The sequence below is a fragment of the Porites lutea genome, chromosome 5 (genome assembly GCF_958299795.1).
Source record: "Porites lutea chromosome 5, jaPorLute2.1, whole genome shotgun sequence".
NCBI classification, from domain to species: Eukaryota; Metazoa; Cnidaria; class Anthozoa; order Scleractinia; family Poritidae; genus Porites; species Porites lutea.
In genome coordinates, this window is record NC_133205.1 from 10,985,284 (window position 1) to 11,012,905 (window position 27,622).

Genomic DNA, 27,622 nt, shown 5'->3' on the forward strand with positions numbered 1-27,622 from the left:
TGCTGATTAAAATTGACCATTTTCACCGAGACCATAATGCACCTTGCTTATCCCCTAAACTTTTACATAATCATTGTTTCCAATTTCTCCTGCAGTGCCGTAGCCAGACCAAACGGCCAACCGAGGCAGGCGGGAGTTGCTAGGGGGGTTCGGGGGCATGCCCCTCCCCCCCCCCCCGAGAAATTTTGAACTTTAGTCTCTCGGAAATGCGATTTGCAGCGTTTTCTGGGCCTTTCGGTAACTTTTTTTCGAGTTAATTTAAGTGGAATTTAAAAAGCAATAATCATAAACAAGCTACATAATCTGGGTGACCGTTAACCTCGCCAATGGTTTTGATCAGTATTTGTTCAAAAAAAATTTGAGTTAACGTACGTAGCCCCTTGAGATCGATGATATGGTAATTTTTTCATAGTATATTGACTGAATTGCTGAATTCTTTGTAATATCATGATGCGTTAAAAATATCCGATGATCGCTTATGTAAAATAAAAATGATCGGCGAAATTCGTCAAAATTTTACCGAGGCGAGTGCCTCGGTTGGCCTCATACTAGCTACGGCGCTGTCCTGAGAATTGATTATGCAAAATTTGGGGGAGTAAACAAGGTGCATTAAGGTCTCAAGACTAACTTTTATTTTACTTTTTCACGATCTACCTAGTGCCCCAAGGTGCTTATATTTGAAGCTAACTACATTTGACACGAAATAACGTGAATACATGCACATATACTCAGCTTTTAAATCATCAGATTTTATGCTTCAAATATAGATGCGCACTTTAAAACTGGTTCTCAGAGCTCGAACATTTTCTATTCTAGGCCTCACGCCCTTGCGGAGGAAAGTTAAGGCCTCCGTGGTCTTCATTCGGAAGATCTTACTTTCAGTTACAAAGAATTGTGAAAAAGACTACAAAATTACGAATGAGCGCAATAAACAAAAATGTCTTTATTTTTCTTTATTAAACAATTTAACATAGGAAGTTTTAGAAAGGCACACTAACGTAACAAAGTATCAAAAGTGAAAACAACAAATTTAAGTCACAGCTCGCTTTCAGTGATTTCGTCTTTCCGACTTCTGTTTTACATCTCTTCAAACTCTTGTATAGTTGCGTTGTAATCTTCATTCGCAGCGTCAAATTCATCTTTGATTTTAGCAAGTGCCCCTGAAATGTAATGAATTGAATTGAGAATTTCATAACGAACATTTTTCAATTTTAGACGCTTCCTACAACTATTTTTTGTTACACAGAGACTCGCCTGCTTGCAGGCTTTCTTGAATGTGTACAGCGTCTTTTCAGGTCTTCTCTGTCAATACAGGTGACGTATCCGGCTCGGACCGCGTGGAATAAAGTGGCCTAGGGACTAAGCAACCTTTGTTGTAGGGTTAGCGGGCGCGATATCGGGCGAATGTACCGTGCTAGCAGATTCGCTTTGTTCTTTCCTAGACTGAAAGCGTGCAGCAGGTACTCGCGCGAATCTAGCGCGAAATCCGGCACGAGAGAGCCTGGAAATTAAGGACGAAAAAAATGTATATTTTCGTTTTCTTAAAATGGCGGTAACAACTAACCCATTCACTTCTAGACCAAGTTTATATGGAGTGATTGCTTGTCACTACTCTAACATTCAACTCTGTAGGGAAAATCCCACAATGTTACCATTCAAGTGAAACCTCATTTGCAGACTTTATGCATGGTGCTTAAGATTTTACAAAAATAAATTTTGACAGTTTTGGGAGTTCTGATAGGCTGACAGCTTTTGCTCGCCAGAGATTAATCTGTAAAGAACCGCCTGGAAGTCTATTATTATGTGAAGGCCTGGGGGCCCGTTTCCGGAGAGTCGCGGTCACTTTTCGGCGCCGGAAAGCTGTTGTTGTTTGCCGTGTTTGCATTCAAGATCAAAGTTTCACTAAATGATTTTGAAAATGTTACAATGAAATTATAAGTTAATGAAGCAAAATTGACTGGTTTGTAGGCTAGGAACTGTGGTACCATTCAAAAGGTTTTGATTTTGAAATTTTCTTTATTTAATAGTCCTTTTACAAGTTACCTGGCCGTTCAAAAATCTGGGTCCCAGGCCGCCCTATATTAAGAGCGTCGAGGTGTTGGGTTCTCCGTCATAATGGAAATTGGTCGCATAATGTGCAAAAGACTAGCGGAAAACTGGCTTTCAGCGCCAGTTCAGCGACAGAGACGGGAAAATGTGAAACTGTTGCGAAGGGTAACAAATATGGAGCTGTTGCTAAGCAAGGGTAAATGGGAAACCGGTTCTAATTAAGTAAACAAACTCTTACCGTCTAAGGCGTCAGCTTCCCTTTCCAGATCACCAACTTTCGATTCGGCTGCATCAGCACGACTCATTGTCTGCAATGCAAAATTAAGATTATGATGACGTATGCAACCTGGAGGAAAATTGCAACTTAGGCATAATCGGCAATCCCTCCCAAACTTTCTTAGTTACACGTACAGTTCACTGCAAATTTGGTGCTCTCTTTGGTTAGTGAAGTGGGTGCCCCTGGTGATGAAAAACTGACAGTGAATCTGAATCCATTTAACCCCACTGATTAAGTCGTGTTCTATTTAAAGCTTGAATGTTTTACCTGACAAAGGACCACTATACAATTGAGACAAACCACACGTCTTACAAAAAGAAAGAAAGCAGTGAAATATTCTTATCCGGACAGGTACAGTATGGAATACTGTGACGTCATCGTTCTCAAAATTTTTGGTTTTATCCGCCCACAAGACTACGACAAGATTTCCGTCCCCCCCCCTGGACTGAGTTTTCAAAAAGTGTCAAAAGTTGAGGATTCGGTAACCGTGTACATCTGCCATACGTGTAACACGTATGTGGACGAAAGATTGCAATCCGGGAAACTATAATAAGAAAAACGTTGCGGGTTCAAAAACTAAGGATACGTGTGGGGTACCCTGGGTACCAGAGGTTTAGTTTCTCGCATGTGTGGGGATGCGTCTGTGCCAGCCAACAGATATTCGGCCAAAGGCCGAAGCCACGAGCAACGAAGCCGAAAGTTAGTGTAGAGGGGGCCTACGCCGGCAAGTTAGCAATCATAATCAAACAAAAGTCTTTAAACTACCTCTTCATATTCTTCACTGATACGTGCAATTTTATCTTCCAAATCCTGCACACGCTTCTTTGACTGCAAAAAAAGGAAGATAATTTTTTATCATGCTTACGACTGTCATGATAAGATCGGAAAATTCTAGCCCCTTTTTTCTATCAGAGACCAAAAGGTCAGCTAATCCGGACGGATGGCATATATTCACGGGCGAAGTAGTCTCACAGCGTTTTTGAGCGATGGACGTCAACCGGAAGTGTTATTTCTGCACTATTGAGCCGTGATTTTGAACAAATGTTTGGGCAAATGGTCTCTATAAAGGTAAAGACACCTAGCAATATAAGTTTGGTAACGTCAAGACATTTTAAAAGAGAAAAACGCTCACTTCCGGGTTGACGTTCGTCGTTCAAAAACGTCCCTACCAGGGAACTTAAGCAAAGGCGTTTTTGAGCGACACAAGTTAACCGGAAGTGGTCTTTTTACATTCCTGAGCAGTGGTTGCCCAAAGGTTCAGTTAAATTGTCTCTACAACTGTAAAGAAACTAAGCAAATACATTTTTTTTTGCGTCAAGGCACCTCCGGTTGACGTGAGTCTCTCAAAAACGCCTTTGCTTAAGCTCCCTACTAATAACACATCTGCGCTGATATAAGCATGGTGCGTGATGATCTTTCAGCATTCAACGATGTTAAATGCAAAAATCATAACCTGCCTTGCTGGCAGTTTGTTTGGCGGGGGAAGGTGGGGAGTTGGAAGCTGCGAAACACGCGTGAAGCCCCATTCTCCTCCGCGCTTCGCCACTCATTCACGCACTCGACATACAAAACCACCAGCTACGCAGGCTACAAAAAATATAATGAGTAGACAAACTTTAAATGTATTGCTCCGAGGAAGGTTAACATATGAGGAAATTGTGACACCATAATTTTGTTTGTTTTTCATATAAATATTTTCAAATTTAAGTGTGTCTTGGATCCTCCGCGAAAAGTACTGAAATGTGCTTGGAATGAAAATGTTTTCTTTCCTCTTTTTCCATTAAAACCGACTTATTTTGTAAGATTTTAACTATGTATTAAAATAGAGAACATATTCTTAAGTTACATCTTGGACGCCGACTTCCAAGGAACGTAAGTTGTTTCCGACCAGCTTTGCTTCTTCCTCCAGTTCATTCGCTCTCCTAATGATAAGGAAAAAGGTTCATTTACAAAAATATTCAGAAGGCCATTATATTCATATTACCTCTCTCTAAGCTGGTGCATAAAAAGATTCCTTCGACATAACGCTAAGGTCGGCGACCCGCCCAATTGAAGAGTAGAGTAGTAATATTTTTAATGCTAAATGCCCCTGAAACCGCAACAATGCTGCTGAGGCAAAGTTAACTGGCATTCTACTCAAACCGGGAAAATCCCCAGCCGCCGTCTGGATCTCACTAGAGAGCTTAATAAGCAACCACCACAACAGCGGCAGTGAGAAGCCGAGAACGACAAAGCAATTGATTTTATGAGCAAAACATCACTTCTACACGTACATCATGCTTTTTGGTATTTGACGTTCACTGCACGACCACCTCCTAAAACTTCCTAAAGCGACTTTTTATGGGGGACGTGAACAAATAGGCTCGATTACCAGCCGCTGTTCGGGAAAATGAGCCCGCACCGGACCCGGGAGACGGCGGAAATCGAGCCTAGTGAATAAAACGACGACGATTTCCCTTTCTCTTTTCAAAGATAACCACAGCGTTTAAGAGATCAACCAAGGAAAGTTCGCCTACATTTGAAAAATTAACAGTATCGAATAAAAAGTTTAAAAGAACACAAATTTATTTTTCAAGTGACGTTTTTGCCGCTGTCGTGTTTCCTTACAGTAAGCTCCTGGCACCGTTGTGCGCCTTAACGTTTCTTTGAACCGTTTAAGCAAGGTACACCAATCCGACTTAGATGTATTAACAAAAACGGTATATTGCAACCTCGTCAACAGAGTTTTTCAAGGTTTTAATAGAAGGGAAAGGTCTTAAGGAGGAGGATGGGAATATGGGTGTGTAGGATGATAACTCACTCGTCTGCGTCTTCAGCTCTAGTTTCCAATTCGTCAAGCTCTTCTTCTTCTTTAGAAAGCTGATTACTTAACTGTGTATTGTAAAGGAAAATTGTCTAAATAAATGTTCGAAAATTATAGGGGTGAGTGGGGTGGGGGGGGGGGGGGGGGGGGGGAGGGCGGCTGCAAGTTTTGAAAAGCTAAGTTCGACCAACAATGCTGATTTCCTCTAAATTAAAATTTGGAATAAAATTAAAGATGATGTGATCTGCGGAAATACAAGTTTAAACGAAGATATGATCATCGTAATTGTAATTGCAGTCTAAGCATTTGTATATTAACCCTCTTCCCCCATTCCCCCCCAAGCTTTCCCGGCTCTTCTGCTCCCACCTTTTTGGAATTTTCTTCGCTTTCTTTAATGCTGTCTGACAGTATCCAGCCCGAACTCATGTAAGGGCTAGACTTGAGAAAGAAGTCTTCCAGTTCTTTAACATCTTTTTCTTCTTTGTTAGTTCTATTTCAGTACTATAAACCTTAATACAATGACCGTATTGCAAGAAACATCTTCTTTCATTGAGGTCTTAACGCTTAACATCATTTAAACGTATTTTTGCTTGGCCTAGTAATAAACTCCCTTTATCGGCCTAAGATAATAATCTCCCTTTATCTCTGTAGTGAATGTCTCTCGTAAAACCCCTTATAGACTGCAATAGAGTCGTTTTTTTCCTCAAAATCGGTTTTGCAAGGCGCGAGGTGCCGACGTGATATTTGCGCACGAAGCGCGTTGACCATGGCGTGTGTGGCGTCTTTTTCGCGTCTCTCCCCAGTCTAACTCTCCGTTTTTACCCTCACTCTAGACTTTCCTTTGACCGCTCGCGTGCGCGTTCTTAACCCAGGCAAAATTACAGGCTGTTTTGTAGCCTAAACCCTAGATCGCTGGTTAACTTTTGCCGATTTATGTTTCTTTAAACTTATTAACCGGGAAGCTTAAAAATAGGAGTACAATAGATCAAACAATCAAACAAGGTCTGAAGTACAAGTTGACATCTAACCTCTTCAATTTCTGCTTCAGCATTCTCGTGACTGTCTCTTTCTTCAGCTAGTTTAGCTTCAAGCTGAGTTTGCTGCAAAAGAGAATTTATAGCCTGAGTATCAGGCGTTTCTGAAATGGGAAAAGGAGTAAAGGGAAGCGGAGGAGAACGACCTGATACTCAAACCATCAATTGCTTTTGCGTGACGTGACATGACACAGCGCGAAATAGTCATCATTGCTGTTTTGGTCACGTAAATTCGCATCAAACGTGTGACAAAAGTACAGTACCTGACAGTACTGAAGAAGTAAAAGGCACATGACATGTCGTGTGTCCGTTTTTTGCCTTTTTACCCCATTACGGAGCCTGGTCGCAGGCTAAAACCCCCTCCTGTAGCCCTTCCACGCGCGACAACCCACGAGGGGCACGAGAGCCCTTCGTGCGTCCAAAGACTTTTTCCACGAAACAACAGCGACCAGGCCACCTATCCTGATAATGAATATAAACAAACCTCTCTTTATCATCTACAACGATGACTTCTCTACGTGCCCCTCGTTACACAAAGGTAACCTCTTTCCCCGCCAACAAAAAAAAAAACAAAAAACAAAAAAAAAAAGAAAGACAGAAAAAAGAGGCGGCTTTAATACCCGTTCTTCATCTGTTGTTGCTCTTGTTTCCAGTACTTTCCTCGCTCTAGTGAATAAATAAAAAAAACATTTAGGATTCTAACCGCTAAGAACGCAAACCGTTTAAACTCACAGATCGATCATAGAAGAGACAAATGAAAGAAAATGATCGAAAAACTTTCCTAGTGCCTTCTTATTGACAAGTTGACCATGACGCCGGCCAGGCTGAAGTCAATGATTGTGCTCTTAAAATTTAAAACGTACTGTTTGAAACGCACAACAGGGGTTCTGGGACCCAAAGCGTAGGCATTTTCAACCACTGGCATGAGCTCATTTATGAGCTCATTAGCGTCGTTATATAAGAGGGTCTCTATTCGTTCCGTCCCGTGGAGGGAGAGAATGGGGAAAAAAGGGGTTCCTGTTAGGATGAATTCCGAAAAAAACAACAACAAACAAGTCGTGTCGCAATTAGAACAGCGTCAAGGCAGATAAAATGGCAAAAAAAAGTGACGAGCTGGAATTTAAACTGCTACTGCTACTGGCTTCCTCTACGTCAAAACGTGAAGAACATTTTGAAATTTCAACCACGCAGACATATACCGTATAATTCCGAAAATAAGTCTCGTGGCTTATATTTTTCAAAGGCCCTTTTTTAGAGAGGCTTATTTTTGGAGAGGCTTGTATTCAGAGGGGCTTATATACGAATGGAAAATTGCGTTTCAAAATCGGCTTAGGCTTATACTTGGAGGGAAATTTGCGTCGTAAATCGATTGGAGTAGCTTATAGTTGGAAGGAAATTTATGTCAGTAGTTTACAGAAAGGATTTACTGAAACTCGCCTCGAGGACGTAGACCCTTCAAAAACGCAGCCATGCAGGAATTTTGTCTAGATATGGACCGAGGAAATCCAAGCCGAGAGTGAAGACTGAACTACGCAGTACGCAAACAGCAATAAACTGTAACACTTTCTGATTGCAATCATTTGGCACACGTAATAGTTCTTTAGCAAATACAAAAATTTATGTTTGCTTTGTTTTACTTTGTATTTGAGGGCAATTTACAAGTACAAGCCCCCGGGGCTTATATTCGGAGGGGCGATTTAACGGACGGTTTCTTGCGCTACGAGTTTGGGGGGCTTATATTTTACTGTATGTATTTTAGGCTGTTTTTTGTCCTAAACAAGGTCAGGGTTTTAAACCTTCAGCGGCTCACCTAAACCCAAATATTGGTTGAGTAACCCCCAAACCCCCCCCCCCCCCCCCCGCCCCCTCCCTCCCGCACCGGGTTTCCAAAGTCAATCTTAATACAAAGACATATTGTCGGTAGGTAGAAAAGTTATTTTTTTGGAAAGTACTTTGTGCTTTTCAAAGAATTTCTAAGACACTAACTTGCGGTCCTACGGCAAGTGCACGAAATAAAGGGAGAATGGCTGAATCCTACACCAAAAGGGACGTAAAGTAAACGAAATATGTTCCAAAACAGTAGGCTGCTGAAGGTCTACCAACAGCTGATAAAATCGGAGAGGTCAACTCCATCTTGAGATTTAATTTGCAGAAATAACAGCTCCCCTGTTGAGCCGAGTTAAAACGAACAAAAGTCACTCTAATTACTTTCCTTAAAGTACATAATTATGATGTTGAAACAAATTTGTTTTTGGAAGAGGAAAGCTCCATATTAACTTGGGCATAAATAATAGTTTAATTTTAGTATTGACTCACAATTAATCATTAATAATGATTTAAAACGCACCGCCGTGTTCATAGAATACTTAAAAGCAATCGCGTTAGTGGGCAGCCACTGGGCCGTCACGAAATGCGAAAGAATTTGAATAAAATTTCTGTTCTGCAAATGTGCCTTTAAACGTTGTTAAAGTAAAATATTTTCTTAAAAAAGATTCCTCAAATTCAATTCAAATCGAATAATGGAGTTAAAGGACAGACAATGCTAATGCATTTCTCTGAATAAAGAACAGTCCGGCAAAATGAAAAAATGCCCTGAAACTAAATATAATTTTATACAAATACAGAATCACGACACTGTTTGTGAAACTTTGCGACTGTTACTTGGGTGTTCATAAATAACATAGCTGAGCAAGAGATCTCTTCTTAAGTAAGCCGCTAGAGGACACCTATAAACCAAGACTAAGATTTTAGGGATTTTAAGACACAAGCACGGTCTAAAATGTGAACAGTACCTTTCGTTCTCATCCGCTTGCTTCTCAATTTCCTCCAACTGAACTGTAGTTTCAGCTAACATTGATTCCTCTTTATCTAGCTCGTCCTCGACTTCTTGCAGCTCTGTTTGTAATTCACGCATTTCTTTCTCGGCCTGCAAAATATACCTCAATCACTTGCCGTAGAGTTCATTATTATAACACTAAATCAAAAAATTAACAACGACACGGTAAAGTCTTAGAAAACTTGTTCCATCATAATAAAACTTAGATGCGTAAAATACTGAAGTGCTGGTTTCTTTTAATGAAAAGGAACACAAAAAGTGCTTTTCGACAAAAACCGCGATCTCTTACTGAGGAACGCGGCAAGCTAAGGCCGGTAGGTGTTTACCTTCTCATTTCTTTGTTTTGCATTTTCTAATTCTTCTTCTGCTACTTTTGCCCTTCCTTCAGCTTCACACAGCTCATCGCGGAGCTTGGAAACCTTCTTTTTCACAGCATCCATTTTAATTTCGCTTCCTTTGCTAAACTGTTCTAAGCGTCGACTCCCTTATCTTCCACTCCACAGCTGTGGCGTCTAAAGTAGGCAAGAAAATTAGTTATCTTGACCCAGTCATTATATTTGTTGTGTAATGCCAAATAAGGGGTTATCGTGGAATTTAAAATATTCCGTCACTTTGTTCCTCTCAGCAAGACAATTTTCGTCATTAGCTTTTCAGTGTGGTTGTTCTTTTCCGGCATTCGACACAGTGAAAAGAATTTTAAACGTAGCACTGTTATCAATCATTTTGCTTTTAAATCTCCCTGGCACGGACCTAGGAAACAAATATTTCAGTGAGGTTCTGATATATTTTTCTTCTTCAGTGGAATGGAGAAATGCTAGTCTATCCTTCTTATCTTCCTCTACCCGGCTGTGTAGACGTAAGGCGAAGTTGTGTATGTCTGTTTGTGTTTACAAGTTATCCTCTCACGCAATCATCGCCTCGTTTCTTTTGAACTCGAGATAAGTACAGAAAAGAAATTATCCACGGTTTCTTTAACACTGTTCGCTTATCAAAAGTTTCTTACACAAAAACAGAAATTTTTTTGTCATTGATCACGTCTTGGCTTCTTATGACTTTGCGGTTTGTCATGGTTTGGTGACGTGGGTTAGGTTACAATGAGATGGGTCTTCTGTCATGTTACCAGGTTACCGTACAATACAACAGATTAGTAGCGGGGAGGAGACATTTGACATTTCAGCCTATACCCCAGTGTACTTCACCGAATATGCGTCCCCCTCCCCTCCCTCTCCCTTTCAGTGAAGAGACCGTGGCCAAAAACATGAAAGGGGAACCCCCTCTCTTCTCGGTTACTCTTATAGCTCTACATTCAGAAGTGAAGAGCGAAGAAAAAAGAAAAAATGGAAATGAGGGGATGGAAGAAAGAGAATTGCTCTCTCCTGCTCCGCTCTCTGTGCGCCTGCAACAAACTGAGGAAACACCTTACGAGCACATTACGGAACAAACTAGCGATTTCTTCGCTCTGTTAGGTCGAAGTGCCGTATTTAATATATTTTTACGATGTCTGGCAAAACGTCCTACCCTCTAGGGCGCGTGAGGGTAAAGTGTGAAACACGCGAGAATCCACGCTTTCAGTGTTAACGGGAAGGAACATCCCCAACTGTTTGTCTATGGATGGTCATACAGAACTTTTGGCTGACTTTTGAATAAAAATTTCAATAGATTTAAATTCACTCAATCTGATTAACCTTTTTAACCCTTTCAAGTTCCATTCTAGCTCTTTCCAGGGTTGGTCTAGTCACCTCCGCAGTTATTTTCGTTTCTTCACGCAACTCTCTTCCCCAAGAAACTTTTCTTGAGAGAGGCGTTGCCTTTAAGAGACAAAAACTGCTGCGTAGGAGACTACGGTATTTGAACACTGTTTTTGTCCCGGGAATGGGAATAAGAACAGCTCGATCTTCAAACGTTCAAAAGCTGGTGGGGGCGGGGCGTGCTGAAGTTTTGAACTAAAAGTTGCCCAAAAATAGAGCAGTTATGTAAATTCATTGGAAAAAAAGAACGTTTATACGTTGGAGAAAGGTTCAACTACCTCAGAAATGCTTTGGGACACCAACATGGTCGCTGTCTGAAAGTTTTGGAAAATACTCTATACTGGATAGGTACAAGATCTGGGGAAACTGCCCACCTACGCCTCCCATGACATAACATTGCACTAACTTTTCAGGGAACATATCTTACCCTACCCCTCCCCTAACACAACATTACCACTAGCTTCTTCATATAGTACATAGGTGCACCTACACCTCCTCAAAAAAAAACGTTACTCTAACTTCTTAGGTTACATAGGTTGAACTAACCCTCCCCTAACACAATGTGAATGTTACACTATCTTTGCAGGATACATGGGTTTACACTACAGAAACTAACGGTAGACTTAACAGTTGTCAGTAGAAACTAAAATGTTCTCATGAACATCTTTACTGATTTTTTTTCTGAAGAAAGGAGCTCCCAGACACAACGGATACAACAAAAATGGTTTCACAGGTTTTATTTGCCAATGGATTCACTAGGTTTGGATGTTCATAGCAATTTTACTTGAGTCATTACAAAGATTACAACTGACCATTCATTAAAACAACAAAAATAATGACTTGCTAAAAATTCAGTAGATTCTATCTGCAGTCATCTAGTGGAAACTACATGGTGACAAGAAGTGAAGGTAATTTCTTTTGGCATTTGGATGCACTAAAAAATAGCTCATCTATGAGCCCAACCCACAGCATTCATGTGGATATAACATATACCAGTAATCACCTCAAATACAAGTGTAACACCACCAACATTGACACAAACAGTGTAGAAAGAGCCAGTATAATCAATCAACTTTTGGTTTTGGATTTGACAAGTTAGCTTCAATAAAATGCAATGCCTATACATCATGACACAAGAGAAATATATGAACAATAAGGGCGACCATTAAAATGAAACATTTCACTGCAAATTCTTGACACCCACACAGAGCAAAATTCAAGACATGGCAAGAACTGTTGCATCCATAAAAAGGATAGCAAGCGTTCTTCTTTAGAATGTACATAGTTGTAACCATTCATTCCTTAACATGTTGCACAAACTGCAGGAATATGTCCACAATATCAAAAGAAATAAATATTATTTTGGCCCAAAAATTGCAACATCTGAATGGGTCTCACTAACAAACTTTCACCAAACAATGTCATTTCAATTACAAAAAAAAAAAACATTTGTCTAAAAGGCACTACTCAAATTAAAGCTCAATCCATCCTTTTTATCCAACACTCATACGCTATCTAAGTTTAAATTCTTTTACTCAGCCATAGGCCAAGTAAACCCTAGCTAGATTTAATTTTCATAATGGAAGTAAAACTTTGTTATAAGAAACTTCTATGAAAGAGGTTTCAGTTCAATGGTCATGCCCCAGAGTTTTGTCCAAAGAATCATTTCATTACACAGAACATTACATGTCTGCAGAATGGGCTCTGAGAGTGAAAGGATTACGCAAAAAAAGAAGATTTCTTTAAGAGAAGACTAGTGATGGCTAGCAAACATGCTGCCTTGCTTGTGGATCTCACATTTCATTCAGTTCCTGCATGGTTGCATCAAGTTCGTCCTTTACCTTGTTATACTCCGTTTTGCATTTCTCTAGTTCCTCTACAAGAAAAAAACCAGAGGAAAAAAATGTAATTTTGTAAAAATATAATACATATCTCAACATATTGCTCCATCATTTAAATAAACTGCAATAGAGCGACACTTTTTCAGGAGTATAAAGTCTGTGAAAATGGCGGATTGGGACAAGGGAGATGGAAGAAACTAAGCAGAACTAAGATTGTAAGCCAATGAAACTGACTGCTTGCTCAGTCATGAAAAAAAGCAAAGGGCATGTTTTGCTTTGCTGGGAAATGCACCATATTTGTTACAGAGACTTGTTTCCAGATTCTTAGCAACAAGGTAAATTTATTTTTATACTTTGAGACAGGGAGGGAGTTAAAGTGCATGAACAATACTGTAATGAAAAAGGCCATCTAAAGACATTCATAAGACAAGCTTGCTTTAGCAGAGTGAGATGCTAAAAATGCAGGCGTTTTTTGTTTTCGTGTGTCTTCCCCAAACGGTTGGCCATGGTCCCAGGCATTCCTAGCGGAGACTGTGGAAACTGGGGATAAGAATCGTGATGACTTTCATTGTATGCAAATGATCTCCAACTCAACTTGCATTGCACATCTCTACTGCGCATAATATTGCAACACTAGAAACACAATCTTTCAAGATGGCTACTGTCGGTGTCGGCACCAAGTCAAGAGATAAAAAAAGGGTTTTTTGTAAGTTCAAAAGAAAAGGAAAGATGAGACAAGTTAAAAAATATTTGGAAAAGGAAGTGTTGTTGCAGCGAAATTACCATATTACCATAATCAAGGTGAAATGTTTTGAATTTACGCAAACTTGTGACATTTTAATCGAATGTTTACAACAGATTTGTGTTCGCATTTTCCCGCATAGTGACTTTCAATGTTTAATACTACAAATGATTAAATAATATTCATTATGAGTAGAACTCAACCAACACATAAAGCAATTACGAATGGACAGAAATAGCAAAGAAATTAATCTGGCCAAACTCAATGCCAGAATTCCTGTAGAAGTTTTAACTCTGCCTGTGGCCGCTGAACCAACCTTACGTGCTACAGTGCACATGCAACTTAGCAGTCAATACACAATGTGACTGCCTTAAAGAGCGATTTTGTCTTGCAAGCACGTGTTTTTTATGGACCTTCAGTCCGTTGTCACCTGTCGCGATATTTCATCACATAAGTTTTCTACAGATAATGCATGGCAAGCATATTGGCAATAGAAAAAAACGAGTTGAAAAAACAAGGTACACTGAGTGATAAAAACTATTAAATAATTGAAATTTTCTCTTTGGAAAATAATTGTCCTCATAGCACACGATGTTTAACGTTTATGCTTTAGATGATGGGTACCCGTCATTGCCCTTTTCTTTGTACAGACTATTGATTGCCAGTAAACTCACGTACTCCCAAAGGACTACTTTTCCACCCTTGCAATGATGTAATTTCTCTCGATTTTCTTCTATTTATACATGTACACAACTCAATCATCATTGAATACGATATAAAAAGAAAATATCTTGAAGAATACTCGACCGTCAATAAAGAAGGAAGTGAAAAACTTTTTGCAACTTAATCCTGTTTTGTGCAGAATAAATCGCCTCCTCACTTCTTCTCTATCTCCAAGAAAGTGAGACTTTAGAGTGCTCTTGTTCTTTATAAATAATTCAAAACCACTTCCTATTCACACAATAAAGACAGCCTCATTTTTGGAATTTTAGATCGCTTACCTTCACAACAATCTATCTCCTTCTCCAACTGCACAACTTGTGCTTCTGCATCGTTAGCTCGATTTTCAGCCTAAAGGTAAAGACAGCAAATCAGTGCGAATTTTGAGATTTACACCAAACAAATTCCAGATTGGCAGGGGACATTTCCCAGCATCTAAACATTAAATCTCAGCTCCCTTAAAGAATAAACAGAACACTAATGACAACAGAAAGATGAAATACCCTCTTAATGCTTTATGCTTTTGACACTCACTTAAAGAACACGAAAAAGCCCTGCCTCAAGAAGAAATAACTTGAGAAGATTGTGAAGTGGTGCGTTCATGGGAGATCAGACCCAGGAGCAAGCCATTTGTTTCCCTTTTCTTTATTTTTGCCAAGTGCACATGTGTGTACTGGCAACAAAAGGAATAGTGTCACTCAGCAATGAACTCATGTCTCCCCAAAGATGGGAAGCAGTGGTTCATTCTCCAGCGTACCTTTACAATGTACCTTTTATTTCATGTTTGCTAAAACTGGTTGCACTTGGGTTACAACAAACACTTTACTGTACAAAAGTGAACTAAAATAACCTTCCCAAATACCCACAGGAGTCAGCATAAGCAAACAAAAGGAGGATTGCACAAAAAGGGGCTCCACAATGTATTCCATTCTCTCATTGTTTTCCCAGGGGGAGGGGGGAGGGGTACTTGGGTTAATGTTTGCTGGGTATGTGCCGCTGGCCTCTTAGAGCCCTTACTCCGTTATAGTCTATTTTTTGGCCACTTATAGAACCTATTTTAGTCACTTTTTGGAAAATATAATTTTTGCGATCCCAACTTAGTCACTTTCTATTTATGCATCTACCTTATCAATGTGGTTTCAAGCGGCGGAATGTAAAGTGGTCAATGCGAGTTTATTGTTAAATTTAATAAACAACAACTTTCTGATTTTTTTAACCGAGAATCTTCCCATTTTGAATCCCTCCTTGCTCCAAAAATCCGAAAATTTGCGACCCCATTCCAGTAAATCTATTGAAAATGCGACCCCATCCAGCAGCACATCTCCATTAGCCTCTTGTAAGGGAGTAACCCGGCCGGGGATTGTTTTACAGCAGATACAAGGCAATTTTGAATGAGACACTAGAATGTTAATTATTGGTATTATTTAAGGGCTTTTACCTCGGTATATTCTTGTTCAAGTTTTCTAATTTTCTCATCATAGTCAACTTCTCTTTTGGAGGCCTGGAATAACGAGAAAATTATTACGAGACAATGACAGCCTTAGTCAGAAGCATTACGAAGTTACCATCATCACTTATGTAAAAGCAGAATATTTTCAGTTATTATTGTAAAGAGACAGAGGAGATGATCAGCAGCAGAAACACTAGGACTTTGGATTGTCCATCAGCAGTTCAATATCATGCAAATAAACACAATTGAAAGAGTAAACAACTAAGGGTGTCTTCAGTATTAGTGTCTGCGGTTAGTTTGTATGCGCATGTCTGGTACGTGTCATTTGTTACATCTGTCACCCATTTTGGTGGCATGTTGAGTTTCCTTCATGCTACAACATTCTTGCCGCAAGGTTTCTTTCCGTCAGGTTTAATCCTCCTCCCTTCCTAGCCTGTGCCAGGCTCTCAGTTTCTTTGTTTTTTGTTTCCTCTTTTGCTGGAGTTAATGGCTGTGTTGCACCATTATACCAGTCTTGGGGGCATTATTCAATCTAGAGGCTGGCTGCCAAAAGTGGAAGTCCCTGCTTTACCTTCATTTAGTGATGCAGATGTGAAACAAAGGTTTGACCATACTGTAAAACAGAAATATTCAAATTTATGTATTGCATCAACATACTTCTCCTTCACTGACTTCTAAGCTACGCAAATTGTTTCCAACCACAGTAACTTCATCTTCTAAAACTTTGACTTGCCTGGTACGAAACAGGGAGAAAAATTCATTACAACTGAAAAATGTACAGAAACCCTTTAAAATAAATGGATTTACTATTCAACAAAATGTTCATGTTTGCATGATCACTACCAATATTGATACGATCTGGCTCAAACAAGGTTCAATTCTCCTCATACACAGAAGTTACCATGTTGTTGGTGTCATCTGTGGTTTTATACCTCAACATTAGTAATTACAATGAAGGCTCGATTTCTGCCGCTCTCTCAGGTCCAGGCTTGTTTCTCCCTGAAAAGAGTCGGCTGGATGCTTGAGTGATCAATCGTACATGTACCTTCAACATAATTTCCAAATTTAATTTACATTATATACATGTTACGAAGTGCCAGAATAGGAAATGTCAACAGACACAGAACACAATATTCATGTGGTTATTTTTTACCCCTTTGTAGCTTTTGTCTTTACCTATAACTCAACAGCAACGCGTACTGATTTAAGATAATTTCACGGATCTTGCATCAGGGAAGATGGGGGTGAAATTATTACAACAAACACAACAGCAGACTTTTCGAGGTGCAGGCTGGAATATAATTAACAATCCCAGGGTGCAAAGAAAATCATTTTTACAGCTTGCCATGTGGGCAAGCTGAAGCTAGTCTTTACTAGCCCAGACGTCATTTCAACTAGCCCCAAAACCTTTTTTGAAGAGCAGAATTCATTTCACAGTTCTTCTTATTCAAATTCCTCAAAAAAGATCACTTGCCCATCAGGCAAGTTAAAAACAGAATTCACTAGCGCGATAGCAAAATCCAGTAGCCTCGGGCTATCAGACACTACTTTCTTTGCACACTGAATCCAGATGAAGTTTACCAGCTTCTCTGACATTTCTCATTGTTAATATTAACAAACTATAAATTAACAACACGATCACATGCCACATCAAACAACACCGCCCTACAAAAACAATTTATGCTGCCTCTTTGATTTACGTAGGCATTGATCTGATAGCTAGAAATTGACAGCAGCAAACCATGCATCCAACAGACTTTTCAGGGGAAGAGCGTGGCCTCCTTTTCCAAAAATGAGGTTGGCAATCAAGCCTACTACTTGTTGAATACATTTTCAAAAACTTACTCTTCCGCACTCTCAGCCCGTTCTTCTGTTTCTTCCAATTCAGCTTCAAGCAAGCTTATCTTTTTGGAAATCTTTAATGTTAATTTAGAAGAAAAAAAAGATATAAATGACATTACAAAACCAATAGAAACACTAATAAAGAAAGAAAAAGTGCAGTTAGTAGTAAGAGAGAAACAAGACGTAACACAACACTTGTTGGCATAAGAAGAGTGAAGTGTGTGCGCGTGACTCTGACTGATGGTGACTTCCACTGAGATTGTTGAAATGAGAGCTCTGTTTGTTGAAGAAACCCAGAGGAACTAAAATTTATAGCTTTTTTTTAAAAAAATATCGTTACATGCATTTATTGAATGACAAACAGCTTACAAACCTCATCATACTCCTTTTCAGCTTGTTCTGCTCGCTGGCGCTCTTCTTGAAGCCTCTTTTCAAACTGGGAAGACTAAAAACAAACAAAACCGCCTGTATTAAAGCCTTGCTAATAGAAACTCAAACCAATACAACACACCAATTATTAATCTTATCCTAAAAAACTGATTCTACACACACCTATTGTTTAAAAATTGAGGCATGTTTCTAATCATAATAATAGTATAATATTTATTGATTAGGTACGTGTTAATAATAATTATTATACTATAAAGATACAAATTCATTACCAACCTTTTTAAGCAGGCACTAAAAGTGTTGATGACTAGACACAGTTTTCAAGTTACAACACATTACTGACTGTTAAATTGGGTATTTCCTAAACATTCAAGGATGCTAACTTTACCCCATACAAATACTACAATTTTACAGGAATCGTACTACGGCTGTAGTATCACAAAGCCTGGGTTACCTGTGATTGCAAGTTTTTTTTGGTAAAAACAAACGTTTTGACCAAGGACACAATATATGTTTAAAATAAGATGCTTAAAACAAAATGCTCCCTCTTGAAAGTTTGGACAAACTTGATCAGCACTACTACACAAAAACAAACCTACCCTCTCCTCATCAGCCTGGCCTCTGTTCTCTAACACTTTCCTGACTCTAAAAGAAAGACATTACATGATTAAAAATAAATACCCAATTCAAAATATTTGCAGACAAATAAAATTTTGTCACTGATTAAATACTCTTGACTATGCTAATAATAAAATTCTGAATGCAATGAAATAGATCACCAATACACAGGGCTTCTGATATTTTGCATGGTCATCAAAATTCACAAAAACACGAAAAATACCACAAATGCGGTAGAAATCAAATGCATGTCTGTACAACATGTTTGAAACTTATTTCAGCGATAGGGGCTATTTCCTTGCCGCAAACTTAAAAATTTTTCTTGGAACTTCATCACTGAAATGTGCAAACAATGTCCTGAAACTACCAGGCAAAGATTAAGTTGTGAAAAACTGGGCACTAGCCAAGATGTTAAAGGCTTTGCAATTGGTTCATTTCTGGAGCATATTGTTGTTGAAAGAGCAAATTAATGATGACCTCTGTTAGAAAAATGTCAAAAATGCTGGTCTGATCAGCGTAAAACCGATTTCTAGCAAAATTTACCTTGAAAATAACCACAAAATCAGCCGTTTTTTACTGATTGCTTTTTGGTGAAGTTTTCCCCGAAAACTCGTGCGAAATCCACCAATTTTTCTGCGAATTTATCCCTAAAAATTCCGTGAAATTTGACTTTTTCTTCCGCGACCTATCCGAAGCCCTGAATACACCTTATGGCCATTGTCACAGTTTTTCGGTCATTGTCAGAGTTTTGAGATGTTTTTACACTCAGTGTAAGAACAGGTGTTACAGGCCTGTTCTTTCAGCAAGTGCAGTAAATCCTCAGTACATGTAAATTTTGAACCCTAGAGTTAACATAAAAGTAAAACATCCAATTGAAAGGGCGATTAGCACTAATCCAGATTAAAACTAATTTTTGTTTCACTTTTTGTATTTACCTTCCTATGCATTGCTTAGAGTAACATTTTGTATGATGAATCATTACTGTACAGTGCTAGAATTTATCTGATCAAAATTTTAAAAAATGTCCGACTAATATAGATTGAAATATGTTCAGACATAAATGTCCCAGTGACTGATCAACTTAGCTCTTGTCCTACAAACTTCTTAACATCTCTGAGTTGATTTCCAAAACGTTAAAAGGAAAAAAAAACTTGACAAATTAAATGCATTGCAGTATCCCACGAAACAAAGCACCTCTCATTACTGGGCTCTACCTTCCATATATGGAAATCTAATTTATGTAAGTAATAGCACATGCTTTAAAAACAAAATGTCTGCTTGTTTCAGCAATCTGAAAGATGAAGAAATAAAGCTTTGTGAGACAAACAAGAAAACGTTTCGCGGAATTTTTTCACAACTTTGAACATTAAGACCAGAGGGAAAGGCAATATTTAAAAGTAAATTTTGTCAGGAATTTTAAAGTGATGAAAGAAGATAACTTCACAACAGTATATATTTTTAAAACTGCTGAAGCCACACATGTAGATCCAGGGATATAGATGTTTGAAGTCCGCTAGTTGTGAACAATAAGCAACAACATATTCTTTTGAATACTACAGGGATGCTCTCTAAGACAAATTTAACATTGTAAGACACTTTTTCTGATTTTTGAAATAATTATTTTCAATGAAATACATGTAAATATCACTGTTTTGGTTAATTACAAATGAGGTTTGCACCACATGTATTATTGCATTTGAAGAAATGTTCTAAACCAACATTTTCAGTGCTGTGAATTACGCCAGCTTCCACTTGAATAAAAATCACATCCAAGGAAAATTATATAAGAACTTACCAGATGGTGCATTCTATCAGTCTATTTAGACTATTTACTTTGTTTTTCAAAGTTTGAGATTTATGCAAAATTGCATCTGGAATCATGTGAAATTTGGAGTAAAGATTATTCTTTAAAAAATAGCAGAGCCGCCAAAGTCAAGAACAGATTATTTAGAGGGCAATTACCCAGAAATAATGCTTGGGTTTCCTTGCCATGGACTATCAAGTGATTTGAGGCAAACCAGGAGAAATCATAATAGTTACTTGAATTATCAAAGCCCTCGAATAGGCATTACATTAATGGAACAAAAAATAAGCACCACCCTCAAAGAGGCACTGCGGTCCATTATGATCAAAATCAAAAGGCGTTAATTTTGTCAGTTTGATATGGAAAATAACAATATTGCATTTAATGCTGCCCTCAAATAAGTGCTGCGTTTAAGGTGTGAAAAATTTAATAAGCGTGAGTAAATACAGTATGCTAATAATAATGACCCACTAATTTTCTAAAATGTCCTATCAAAATGAAGGTTTGAAAGGACATATGTCCTTTTAAGTAAGATTATTTCCAGCACTGCTGTATTTCAGAGTTAAGGCTTAACAGTACATGTACAAGTATTTTTTTGTATACTTGAGTTACATGTTGTTAGACAAGAATGACTGTGTTTAAATTTGGCTTAATCTTGGGTTAAACTTAACCTTCTTTCGAGGAATCAGGCCCTGGACACAATTTCTACTTCGTCTTTGTAGACAGGAATTGTTTGTTATGAATATCCCAGAAAAAATGATCAAACCCAGTCCTTGTCTCCTTCCAAGCCGCTCGGGCCAGAGTCATGTAATGCTCCCCACCAGCACATGGCTGGTTCAAACCAAAGTACATTCCTTCCCCATTGTTTTGTAGTTTACTCTGCTCAGACCAATGAGCGCCTTGTTTACTTACATGTTGACGGGCTGAACACGTCTCATAAGCTCATGATAGTGAAAAATGTGACCTTGGATGGTTTGCTAAAACAACACAGGTTTTTCCTTCTTTTCTTTTGATTGTTAGATCTTTTCAGCATGTAAGTGACGCAATGCATGGAGCTTTATGATGAAAATTTGACTGAGCAATCTAATCTTGGTCGCTCTGAGCTAGTCTCACTGACATTTTGGTAGAGGTCATGAAGCTAGTCTGTTTTGTGACTATAGTTTAAGTTTCTGTGGATTTTTCTGACAGGACTTGAACTAATTTAGCACTGATTTTCTTTGACGTCTCTTAAAGCCTTGAGCTTTAGTCTTACTGCAGCTACACGTAAAATAAATTTTTAGGTTTTCTCCGAAATGCCAGCAACAGAATACCTACCACGTGGATTTTTTTTGTCCTTGGATGTAACGATTTCTTGCTATGTTTTGACACTAGGTCCAGCTCCACGTGTTGTCTCCAGGATACAATCTAATGAGTGGTCGATGACTTTCTGCAATGCTTGAAAACTTAGAGATTTTCCGAAGCCAGTTGGCAAAATTAATGAAAATGTAATTTTTTCCCTTCAACTGAACTCCACAATTGCTAATTTCTGATGTGAATTAAAAGCCTGAATACCAAATTTCTACGTTACAAGAGATGAAATCTGGCAAAGACACCCCCATCTAGTCAAATAAAAGGAGCAAAGTGATTGGAGGGCATTTCTGGCGTGAGCATTCATAAATGAAAGCTGCTCTTTGATTGGCTGTATTCCGGGAAAGGAATGTACATCAGTTTGAAGCAACTGCATGGGTCCCAGTCCTAACCTTTCACTCTCATCTGCTTGTGCCTCAGCTTCCTTCAGTTGTTCTGTTATGGAACTTAAGCGAGATTCTGCTGCATCTAGCTCATCTTCAATCGTCTGGAGCTCTTTAGTTAAAGAAGAAACCTCTTGCTCTGCCTACATTAACCAAAATAAAAGACCATCAATATCTATTACAAAATAACACAAAATAATGTTACTGCATCCAACAAAGGAGTTCAATGCTTCCTATTCCAGTTTTTTTGTGTGCAGGCATAACAATGTTCTGTGCGTACCGTTCTAGATGCCACATGATTTCAAGGTTAAGAAGCCTTCTTGGACTTCAGGACTGGTTGCAGAGATTGGGAAGGGAAAATACACAAATGGGCCAAAGGCCCCTGACTTTGAAAAATTATGGGCTGTTTCATGAAAGTATGGGCCACTGAAGTCAAGGGGTGCCAGGGCCAATCAAAGAAGGAACGAAGGAAGACGGTAATGATATGAGCAATTTGTGGTAGTGTGTGCTGTATTTTGTGTATTTTTAATGTGCTTTACATTAAGTACAGAGTATTTTGACAGTTTTAATACTTAATATTTAATTGCAACTGAGGTTATGGTACTTTTTTTCCATGTTTGAGGCAAATCTTACGAAACATGGCATCTTTTTCAAACACTAGCCATGGCCACAAAGTTAGCCACTTTAACTGGAATTTCCTGTCTTTGTTACCCGTTGGTCTTGAGAGTGTGGAGGGCATACTTGTTTTGCCAGATGAACCCTCAAATTTGTCAGTCACATCACTGTTGTTGTTCACAGACTCGGTGTTCAAATTCATGCTAAATAAAAACTTGAAACTTTTCTTTGGCCTTGAAAATCAAATTTAGGAACTTTCTTTGGAGGCATTATCTCACTAATTCAAATACAAATGAATTCATTTCAACCAGAAAGACAAAAATGATGAAGACATAAGTTAGAGAGAACTTTGTTTGCAAGCTGAGTGTGAGTAGAGGTCTGAGGACAAAAATAAATGAACCCCAAAAAATCATCTATCGAAAAAACAGAGACAAAGGTTGATATTTCATGTCGATATTTTATGTTTTTATTTGTCGTAACACAAAATTAATGTACCGGTACACAGATTGAAGTGCTTATCATCTTATTGCCCGACCAGGGAGCACACTGGATTCTGTTAGCAGTTTTATAATGCATCATTTTCTAAATTTATGCACCATATGTGCACGGTGCATGGCCTTGCCAATCCTTGGGTTGGCTCCTGCAGGGCTGTCATCAAGGAGCGGGGCTGGCGATTTCCCCAGGATTCTATAAATGTTAACCCTGGCTACTTTCATAGGAAAACAGCAGAAAAGAGAACCAAAAGAAGTCCCTAGAGCTCTGTTTGATTCCCCACCTACTTTTTATACTTAAAGAACAACTTGAAATCTTAATGACAGCCCTGCTGACTTGCCAGCTACCACATCTAGCCTTGATCTCATGTATTTCACAACTGGGAACTGGTATCTACTGTGTACATGTATTTTAAGCCTTGCTCAATTACTACAGTTTGGGGAGTTTTTGTTTACTGGCGAGGTTTGTTTATTGTTTTTCCTCATAATTAAGTTTTTGCTGTTTGCAGTGCTTTCCTTTCAGTTTTTTATAGGAAAAGGTCCATTCTAAGACAATCAGATATATCTACATTGTATGTCAGAAATGTGTTTGGCACAATGCATTTGTTTTTATAGATACACTGCATCAGCATCAAGTGTCACTTCTAATGCAATTCGCATCACTTCATTATTAAAAACTATTTACAACATTATTTTGTTTCTCATCAATTTTGAAGACTAGTGTACATGAGGTGGAATGGTGAAATGCTTCCTTCTCATCTTCTTTTTTAAGCCCAACAATTTAATAAATACAAAACTACATTAATCATTCTTAAAATTAGATTAAAAGAAATAAATTTGTAAAAAGTATTTGTAAAAAGTTAGAGTCAAGATTAGCAATACTGAATTCATTTGATACTCAGTGGTGCCTTTTCTTTTCAAGGACTATGCCAACCTTGCTCCTTTCTTTTTCTTTGCTTATAAAAAATTATAACATGAGTCGTCAAGATTGAAATGCTAAGAGGTAATGATAATTCTAATCCTAAAATGTATGAGAAAAATAGGGACTAAAAGTCCACTATTAAAGAAAGTCAGGCCAAAGGCATATTAAACTGGTCAAGGTTTTCTCAAGTTTTCCTCTATGGCATTTATTTTATTAGCAGAGACTATTTTTTGAATGATACAAAACGTATAAATATAGGCAATAGAAAACAAACATATTGAAAAAACAAGGTACACCGAGTGAAACAAACAACTACCATCAAATAATGTAAATTTTCCCATTTGGAAGTACTGTCAGCTGTAAATGTCCTCGCAGCAAAAGGTTGATACCTGGCATCACCCATGTTTTTTTGACAAGTTTAGTAGTTCTTTCTTTTCCCTTTTTCCTGGTTACTGCAGTACAGACTATTCATTGCCACAAAGCACATGTTCTCTCCAGGGAAAATATTTTCACTATGACTGTGCAAACATTATTTACTTCGTGCAACTATCACACAGATTTCCTGCAGTATCAAGGTACACAACCTGATCATGATCACATGTGAGTGAGATTTGTTTGTCCTACCGAGTTATAAAGTTTTGCTTCATGACATGACACATTCTTGTCCAATCAGAAAAATATTCATGGTTTGGGATAAAGAACAAGAATTACTGTAAACGACATAATTTGTTGTTGTTGTAGTTTTTGTTGCACTAAAAAAGAAAACAATATCAAATTGTTTTATATCATTATAACATATTATCACCTTTAGATGCCTGTCTGTTTTTAAACGTATTAACAACTTCTTGATTTTTAACTGGCCATGCACCCATCCACCAGCAAAACATGTCCATTTAACTTCCATAAAGACCAGTAAAATAAATAAATATATAAAACCAATTGGTAAATCCATCAGTATATAACAATAAGAGTAGGTCTGGGCATGTAAAATACCTTTCTAGTCAAAGATCACCAAATGTGACAAAAACTCCCTTCTATCTGTTTCCAAATATAAGATGCCAGGGGGAAGAGGGAGGGATGATCCTCCTATGGAGTCAGCATCTTCTTAAAGTTATCACACAGGATTCTAGATTTATCTTTTGGCATCACTGTCTGCTTTAATTAGTGTCATGACATCTGATTATCTTTCAAAGAGGATTACAGTTAAATCAATAGCTCACTGATAGGACTTTAAGAAACACTAAATTGCTTATCAGATGATCTGGTATGTAGAACCTTATACTGTACTACAAAAATCTATCTGTGTTTTGATCTGCCCAGAAAAAACACCCAAGTACTAGTAACACAACATTTGTCATAGTATATGCTTATGAATACAGTACTGTATGTTTCATTTTGAAAGAAGCATTGCACTAGAATAGCATATTATAGCATATACTGCTCAAGAAGTTTGCAGCTAGCCTTGTCCAAAAAAATGATATGAGCTGATCTGTTATACCCTATTACACACCTACACAAAGACCACACCTTAAATATGTTCTGAAATTGTACAGTTCAGTATTGCTGATCCTAGCAGTACACAGGATTAAACCTCGTCTTTGCCCTCCATGAGTCTCTGCTGCGCAGCTCAGTGGATTCACCCACACGGTACTCTTGTGAAGTCAAAGACTTGAATCCTGTCAGGGTCTCAAGATTCTTGTCTTAGTTCAAATTTAGTGCCAGGAAAAATTGATACCATAGTAAAAGAGGATCATCTTTTAACTTTCCTGCTGACATTCATTTAAAAACAAAAAACTTCCAACTTGAGTTGCTTTAAATAACAGGTGTCCACTTAGGTCTAGAGAGGACTGTCACTCTGATACACCTTGATTGGAGTTCACTGGGCCCGTTTCAGGTCAGGGAAAAGATTCCTTTACATATATTGGTCAGATGATCAATAAGCAGAGTATAATACCATCAACTGACGTGATACAACTCACTTTGACTCTGAAGATGACTACCGCAGAGGTTGCCGAAACGTCAGTCACTGTCAACAACAACAGTCCTATTCAGGACTACGTTCACCCAGACGATCAAACTCAACCTACTTTTGAAATGACTCCTGGGTTCAAACCTTTCACCGATAATTTACAAAATTATGAATATAAATCAACATTTAATAGTATGAAGAAATCAGCAAAAAAAAGTTTTCCAGAAAAAAAATCAAGCAAAAGCAAAATAAGAACTGAAACATTTATCATGCAATTTACTTGACCTGGTAAGCGGACATTCCTTTGTTCCATTATCTCAAATTGTGAAGGCCTCTTTGAAATTCGCTACTTTGCCTATAATTCTAACCATTGTCTCGTATTGAATATGGCTTTGAAGCAGTTTTTCGCTCTGTTTAAGATATCAGACCTTTTACTGTATACTGTAGTTCGATTTTTATGTTTTCTTTCGTATCTCACAACGCCTGAACATCAGGAAGGATACGATCGGTAAATTTCTCCAAATGCAACCATTAATTACCTAGATAAATTCATTTCTACAGGCTCGCAGAGGTCTATTAATGTCGTCTCAAAAGTCTCTTATCGTTTGGTATCAATCCAACCGAAGCGAAATGATAATTTGCATTTGACCCAAACTAATCTTAAGTGCAAGTCAGACAACCCAACGATCATAAACGTTTAGCGTCATTCTACAGTGTGCTACAGGCAAATCAGCCATAAAAAACACAGTAAATAAATCTACTACCAAGTTAAAATTTGACCATTTGAAAAATAAACAGCATATTTCTAGTTAGCAAGGTGGCAGTAAGACGTAAGCTTGCTCTTATGTACACCAAAGGAATTTCATGCACAGGGTAAGTCTTATGTCTTGGCTCCTTGGTCTATTTTGCATCATAAGATAAAAACAGGTAATTTAAAATTTCGTGCAGTAATCTTTTTAGGTAGATCTAGCTGATCACAAATTCTGAACCATCCAATAATGAAGCTCTAGTAAGATGTCGAACATCGATTCACAACAATCTACTTACGTTTGCGGCACGGTCATTCGCATCTTTTAAATCTTTCTCGGCTGCGTCTGCCCGTTTCTCTGCTTCAGAAAGGGTTTCCCTAAGAGTGGCCATTTTCTTCTTGATCGTCTCCATTTTGTTTATTTGAAATTACTCGAGCAAAACCGATATTAAACAAACTAACAGTGTGCAACCTTCGATGGAAAACCAAGCGATCTGAACAGCTTTGAATGACGCCCAGATTCCCAACATTCTAAGCCAGTTGCGTGCCATTCCATATATGGTATGGGGGCTTTCAACTTGCAAAAAAAATGCTTGCATAAAAACCGCTTTACGAAAGCAGGCAGTTACCTCTAATACCTATGTTTCCCAGCTTCAAAATATTTCATTTCCTTTGAGAGAAAATTCAAATATTCTGGCGCTACACCTTTAAAAATTCTCTCAAAAAATTGAAAATATATTGAAGAGCAGTTCAAGTTCCACAGGCAACCCAACAAGTACTGTGAACTCACAATTGCTAAGTCGTGCAAACGTCTGTGAATCATTTTAAGAGTAATATTCCGGTGAAGAGCTAGGACAAAATGGTATTTATTTAATTGATTCTCTTTCTAAAATTCGTGAATATTGTTTTCTTTTTAAGCGCAATGACACCAAAGATGCATAAACAAGCTGCAAACCTCACAAATAGGGACTAGGATATATAGTCTAGTAAGTA

At 38.2% G+C, this 27,622-nt stretch overlaps 2 protein-coding genes across 2 annotated transcripts; both read right to left on the reverse strand.

Annotated features, from left to right (window-relative positions):
• Positions 1-919: 919 nt before the first annotated feature.
• LOC140936343 (uncharacterized) lies at positions 920-9,540 on the reverse strand. Its single transcript, XM_073385805.1, has 9 exons — positions 9,326-9,540; positions 8,956-9,089; positions 6,784-6,829; positions 6,158-6,229; positions 5,127-5,197; positions 4,173-4,248; positions 3,092-3,154; positions 2,288-2,357; positions 920-1,160 (listed from the first exon to the last, which is right to left on the reverse strand). The coding sequence occupies exons 1-9, from the start codon at positions 9,437-9,439 to the stop codon at positions 1,078-1,080; spliced, it is 729 nt and encodes a 242-aa protein (XP_073241906.1). The 5' UTR covers positions 9,440-9,540; the 3' UTR covers positions 920-1,077.
• Positions 9,541-11,469: 1,929 nt separating this feature from the next.
• LOC140936342 (uncharacterized) lies at positions 11,470-27,148 on the reverse strand. Its single transcript, XM_073385804.1, has 9 exons — positions 26,929-27,148; positions 21,894-22,027; positions 18,332-18,377; positions 17,716-17,787; positions 17,346-17,416; positions 16,158-16,233; positions 15,489-15,551; positions 14,332-14,401; positions 11,470-12,623 (listed from the first exon to the last, which is right to left on the reverse strand). Exons 1-9 carry the CDS (start codon positions 27,040-27,042, stop codon positions 12,541-12,543), a joined length of 729 nt encoding a protein of 242 aa, XP_073241905.1. The 5' UTR covers positions 27,043-27,148; the 3' UTR covers positions 11,470-12,540.
• Positions 27,149-27,622: the final 474 nt, after the last annotated feature.